This window comes from Rhagoletis pomonella, unplaced genomic scaffold (assembly GCF_013731165.1).
Source record: "Rhagoletis pomonella isolate Grant_MI unplaced genomic scaffold, Rhpom_1.0 Rhpom_scaffold_00006, whole genome shotgun sequence".
Lineage (NCBI taxonomy): Eukaryota > Metazoa > Arthropoda > Insecta > Diptera > Tephritidae > Rhagoletis > Rhagoletis pomonella.
This window is the reverse complement of record NW_023458560.1, coordinates 70,981,538-70,987,537: the sequence shown is the minus strand read 5'-3', so window position 1 is coordinate 70,987,537 and position 6,000 is coordinate 70,981,538. Positions and strand designations below refer to the sequence as shown.

The 6,000-nt window shown below is 37.8% G+C and overlaps 1 protein-coding gene and 1 pseudogene across 1 annotated transcript; both read left to right on the top strand.

Annotated features, from left to right (window-relative positions):
- The first annotated feature begins 555 nt into the window (after nt 1-555).
- Nucleotides 556-2,054, top strand: LOC118742086 (juvenile hormone acid O-methyltransferase-like). The gene is made up of 4 exons (XM_036474050.1): nt 556-873; nt 1,383-1,456; nt 1,519-1,802; nt 1,861-2,054. The coding sequence occupies exons 1-4, from the start codon at nt 556-558 to the stop codon at nt 2,052-2,054; spliced, it is 870 nt and encodes a 289-aa protein (XP_036329943.1).
- A 1,288-nt stretch (nt 2,055-3,342) lies between these two features.
- Nucleotides 3,343-4,435, top strand: LOC118742085 (annotated as a pseudogene).
- Nucleotides 4,436-6,000: the final 1,565 nt, after the last annotated feature.

Genomic DNA, 6,000 nt, shown 5'->3' with positions numbered 1-6,000 from the left:
TTTATTTTATTTTTTTAATTAAATTTTCTTCTTTTTATTAATTTCATTTTATAAAAGGCTTCCATATTAATAACAATTATAATGACTTATTTTTTTAATTTCATATTCTTCAAATTTTCGGTTTTTTATCGTAAATTTTTTTTTTTTAATTTTAATTTTATTTTATTTAAAGAAAATTTATTACTAAAATTTAAAAAGAATACACTTAAGACCTCCTCGTTAGCAGATATTTCAATTAGTCGTTCGAAAGACAGAGAACAGCTTTCAAGATAGCTTTTTTTATTTTTGACTTATGGCGGGAACACTGTGCTGTACGCTTCCAAATGACCTCATCACAGTGACGACCGGGATCGATATAAAAGCTCCAGCAGCATTCAATTAGGTATCAATAATTCAACATAAAGCGATCGAAAAGGGAGTAGGAAGTGCCGCTAAGTGTTTTTTTCTCCGCTTTATGTGCTCATGGTCGGTTGATATATTTTTTTTCGAGAATTCCACTTCCGAATTTCGAGTACTTACAAGAAAACGAAAACACATACCTACATAGTAAATATCATGAATCAGCCCTCGCTTTATCGTCGTGCCAGCGCTGTGCAGCGTCGCGACGCGAAGCAGATTTGGCAGCAGTATATGAAAGTGATGCAATGGCGCGCCGACGGACGTGACACACTCATCGATATTGGTTCGGGGTCTGGCAATGTACTGATGCAATACATTTATCCAATTATGCCGGCGCAATTCGATGCTGTTTGGGCCATAGATATTTCGGAGAGTATGATTGATTTCGCGCGCAAAAACTATGGCGACTCTGAGCGCTCGCACTTCGAAGTGTTGGACATCACATGCGCACAGCCATGGTGTAATGAACTGAAGGTGGCGCATTCCCGAAACCGCTACTTTGGTTTTGCCGACTTTGACGTTTATGGCAATACGTAAACAAACTTTTTGTTTAGAAACAAGTGCAAACGTATTGCAAACGTATTGTGTACTTTCAAGTGAAAAATCGAAGTAATTCGTGCGTTCTATGGTAAAAAACGTTTTATTTGTAATAAAAACTTTATAAAAATGTCGTGTCATGTGTTGAATTGCAGCAGCCTTAGGGGTAAAGCCCCCAAATGCAGTTTTTTTTGTTTCCGCACGTCGACGCCTTGGCCAGAAAGTGGGTAGAGTTCTGCCGGCAGGAGAAGGTTAACGTTGTGCTTAATTTTCTATATTCAAAGATGGCTTGAGAAATTGGTTAATCGTGAAGAAAACACGTTTTCTCACTGCAAATTCACAACTGTCAACTCATTGTTCTTCGCCATATTCTTTGTTTACCCGTTGCCACAAATGTCATTCTGCGGGAATGCGCAATCTTGTATTCTATCGTTCTTGGCGCACAGCTGCCACAGCGGCTGTGCGGGCAATTCGATCATGTGACCTCTTTCTATTGCTTGCATTGGGTGCAGAATCAAAAGTGAGTTCACCTGTTTGCCGTAGGTCAAAATCACACTAACACTTCCTTCATACTTATTGCAGACGCGCCTTGAGGAATATTTATCAATTGCTGCGCCGTAGTGGTGGTGACTGTCTACTAGTTTTTCTCGCGAATCATTCCTTCTTTGATGTGTACATAGAACTATCAAAGTCAAATAAATGGGGTAGATATATGACAGATACTATGCGATTTGTAGCACCCTTATATAATAGCAGCGATCCGAGAGCCGAGTATAGCAAATTATTGCATGCAAATGGTTTTTTGGACTTCAGCGTGGATATACGCAATAAGATTTTTGTCTATGCTGGCAGGCAGACTTTGAAAGGTTTGTGCTATTTTATTCACTGTTGCAATCGAATTAAGAAAATTACAAATTCTTATAGATAATTTGAAAGCTATTAGCCCGTATTTATCGCGCGTACCGGAAAGTCAGCATGAGGAATTTCTGGATGATATGATCCAAGTTCTTCTTAAAATGAAACTATGTAGTGGCCAAATCAATGAAGAGGATTTCAAATGCACTACACTGTACAAATTAACCGAGAAAGTGTTTGGACGCAAACAGGGACCATATTGATAAAATATTATCTAGGGCTCGGGTAATAAGTAGATGAAAATGCCTTCCGTATCTTGCTAGATAGGTGGCCGGTTCCCAACAAAGCTTTGAATGTACATATTTCCTGAAAGTGGTAATTGTAATTTTAATGCTCCTCTAGGGCCTAAATAGGCGGATAACTGAGGAGTCGTAAAGTTCCGATTCCAGCTAGTTTCGTTTTATATTGAAATCCGCGCATCTTTCAATCGCGTATATTTCAGCCAGGAAAATGAAAATACACATAATTTTCCCCTAGGTTTCAGGTTTCTCAATCTTTATACACCTATTCCGGTACCCTTTTTATTAGCTTTTTAGCAGTTTTGTAAAGCTCAACTTCGGCGGCATGCTTTGCATCGGTAATGCAATTTCAGTGCACTTCTTCTTTCCTGGTAACACTCATCTTTAGGAGGGATCTTTTCGCCTGAGTCTGGATATGAATATGAAGAGTGGAAAGATCTGAACATGAGATTTATTGAGAGTTCCTGACATAAAACAACTCCTTCAATTCTGTTATCTTTATTCGATCCATCCGTGAAGATATTTATTGGACCTCTACTATAGAGGCAGCCATTCGCCCCTTCTTAGGCATGTGTGTGTGGAAAAGGATCTGTTCGGGGCAAGCGTGTGAACGCCCCGATAAATTTATTTCGATAAGAAAACGAAGCTCTGACGTATTGTCGAATATTCGTACGCCGGGTTGAATGGAAAGCCAGAGCTTTTTAGCCTAATGACGGAACGAACTGCGGCAACTTTTAGTTTTGTGTTTTGCGCTAGAGTAGGAGCGATCCGCCAGTCTACGCTGATGCCTACGAGGGTCGCCCATTACACGCGCTCTAGCTTCCTTACAAGAATAGACATTACTAGTGCATTCCATCAGACAGTGACCACATAAAACATGATTGGCTTGATTATGGTTTCACATAGCCAATATATATAACTCTTGCAGAGAGGCCCCATCTCTTCCCTGTTCCATTTTTACTGGAGAGAGGCGTTGCTCCATTACGCTGTGACAGTTCCGTTGTTCAGCATGCGGGAGATAAGCCTAACTATGATTTCAAACTATCAGTTGTTAAATATGTTCAGTAATCAGTAAAATTGTACTGGTAATCGAAATGCAATTTCTTTACGAGCAAAAATTTATTCATTACAACTATGCTCAATGCACTTAATATATAATGCAGTGTACCCAGGTATGATAACGATGAACAGATACGCTTTATAAAAGCTACAGCTGCGTTCAGTTAACTATCAAAAGTTCAACATTAAGTGAATGGTACATAAGTGCGGCTCGTAATCAATTGATTGAAATTGTGTTTAATCCTTCCACTTGCGAATATCGAGTAACTCCAAAATAAACGAAAGTGCTCCTACAAACTCGGAGAAGATTTTTAAGGAATATAAGGAAATTATGAAATGGCGCGCAGATGGGCGTGACACACTCATCGGTATCGGTTCGGGTCCTGGCAATGTGCTAATGAAATAAATTTATCCAATGCTGCCGGCGAAATTCGCTGTTATGGCCACAGATATTTCCAAGCGTATGATCGATTACGCGCGCCAGAAGTATGGTGACGTTGAACGCGCCAACTTCGAAGTGTTAGATATCGCTTCTGCGCAGCTGCCACAACACCTGTGCGGGCAATTTGATCACCTCACCTCCTTCTTTTGCCTGAATTGGGTGCAAAATCAAAGGTAAACTAGCCTGTTGAGATCGGTGAAGATCACACTAACGATACCTTCATATGTATGTATGTATATATATATTGCAGACGCGCCTTGCAGAATATCTATCAATTCCTGCGCCGTAGTGGCGGTGACTGTCTACTCGTTTTCGTCGCAAATCATCCCTTCTATGAAATGTTTATGGAACTCTCAAAGTCAGAAAAATGGGGTAGCTATATGGCGGATGCTATGAAATATATTTCACCGTTGTATAACAGTGAAGATCCAGTGGCTGACTATAACAAATTGTTGCTTGAAAATGGTTTTGTGGACTGTAATGTGGAGGTACGCAATGAGACCTTTGTCTTTGAGGGCGCGCAAAATTTTAAAGGTTTGTGTTATTTATTCACTGTTGCAATCGACTTAGGAAAATAACAAACTCTTGTATGTAGATAATTTGAAAGCTATTACCCCTTTTTTATCACGTATACCGGAAGGTCAACATGAGGAATTTCTGGTTGATCTGATCCAAGTTCTACTTAAGATGAAAGTGTGTAACGGCCAAATCAGCGAACCGGATTTCAAATGCACTACACTGTACAAATTAGTTGTTGTTTATGCAAGGAAATTCAGCGAGCTGTGATTATATTTTATGGCAGTTTTGAAGCCTTCTGAAGACTTTTTAGTTACTCATTTTTTTAAGTTTGGACCATCAACTTGAAACTGTTTGCTTCGTGAAATTATGATGCTGCAGAAATTTGTAAATTTGCGGTTCTACTGGACCAATTTTGAAACCAAAAACAACAATGCTAAGGTATTTTTTGTAGTTTTGTTGGTTTCAAAATTGGTTTAAAAATGCTTCAGGCCACAGCCATTTGACGATCACAGAGATTTTGCAAAAAAAAACATAGTTTAAGGAGTCATCAAACTGCAATGTAAACAAATTATTTAAAAAAAAAAAATATTAGAATCTAATGGTACAATTTAAATGTATCTTTATGTTTTTATGCGTCAAATTTTGCACGTGCCTTTTCCTTTTTAATTGATGCTGCCTTCATACGTGGGGAGGCCTAAAAGACCACCTGCAAAATACAAAGAAACGGATATTGTTATAACACTGAGAGGGGCGAGGCGGAAATTGCTGGCTTGTATATTTTCAATGCCACAGATTTGAAAATTCTTACTCGATTGATACTTACCAAATTAACACCCTAGTAACATAAATGCTGTTCTTACCTTTTTCTGTCTAGACCAGAGAGATAATCATGAGAAGAATTTTTGTATAAAAAAAAGGAACTTGAAGTGCAACCCTAAACTATAGGACTGCCACAATAGATTCCGAATTATTCGACCAGTGTGATTTGTTACACTTTGGTATCGATGCCCGGGCTGTTGCACTCACTTAAAACAAAAGGATAATATTTAAAAGGCTTCTAAATGAACTCATAAAACAACGTATTTTTACTAGATAAACAAAAAAAGTATTAAAGGAAAATAAAAATTGCGAACCTAATTAATATATTTATGTACATTAAGGACCACATTGAATGTAGGAAGCAAATTTTTACATCATATTTCCTAAAACTCAATCCCTACGTCGATGCTACTATAGTCGATTGGAGTCGGTTAAGGCCTATCGCACAGGGGTCACCGACTCCAATCGGTACCGAAATTTATATGTGATATCTTCGACTTTAGTAGTATCGATTTTGGGTATTAAATGAAAAGAAAAACCAATTTTTTTTTTCTTCGCCCGAATGAAGAAAATACTCAATGAATGAAGAAAGTACTCAATCAAGTAAAAAACTTTCATATTCTGCCTTATCCTGAGTTTCACCTGAAAAAAAAATCACCCGAAAATCTGTCATCCGCTCATAGAAAAACCAAGGAAACCAAAAGTGAAAAGTAAAATTTATTTAAATGAATGCAATTTTCAGAAAATGCTATTGCTTAGTGTTTGTTCATGCGGCCCAATATACATTAGAGTGGTCCAAAAAAATGAAGTTGGAATTTTAATGCCGACACCCCCTAGGATTGTTCTATATCGAAAGAAATATACCCCTATTTTTTTATTTTGAAATCAAAAAATATTTATATTTATATTATACATACATATAAATTCAGATTGCCAGAACTCTGCATACACATACAATACATACGTACGTACAAAAATCTATGTAGATTAAAAGCAAGTGCAGTCACAGGAAAATGTTGACGTCCCTCATTTAGAACACATTACGATCATAGATAAGCACTTTACACGACC

Bases quoted from the DNA above. Each gene is read 5' to 3' on its own strand.
- LOC118742086 (XM_036474050.1), top strand. From the start codon at position 556: ATGAATCAGCCCTCGCTTTATCGTCGTGCCAGCGCTGTGCAGCGTCGC. The intron at 874-1,382 runs GTGGCGCATTCC...CTTGGCGCACAG, and splicing joins CATGGTGTAATGAACTGAAG to CTGCCACAGCGGCTGTGCGG. The intron at 1,803-1,860 runs GTTTGTGCTATT...AAATTCTTATAG, and splicing joins TGGCAGGCAGACTTTGAAAG to ATAATTTGAAAGCTATTAGC.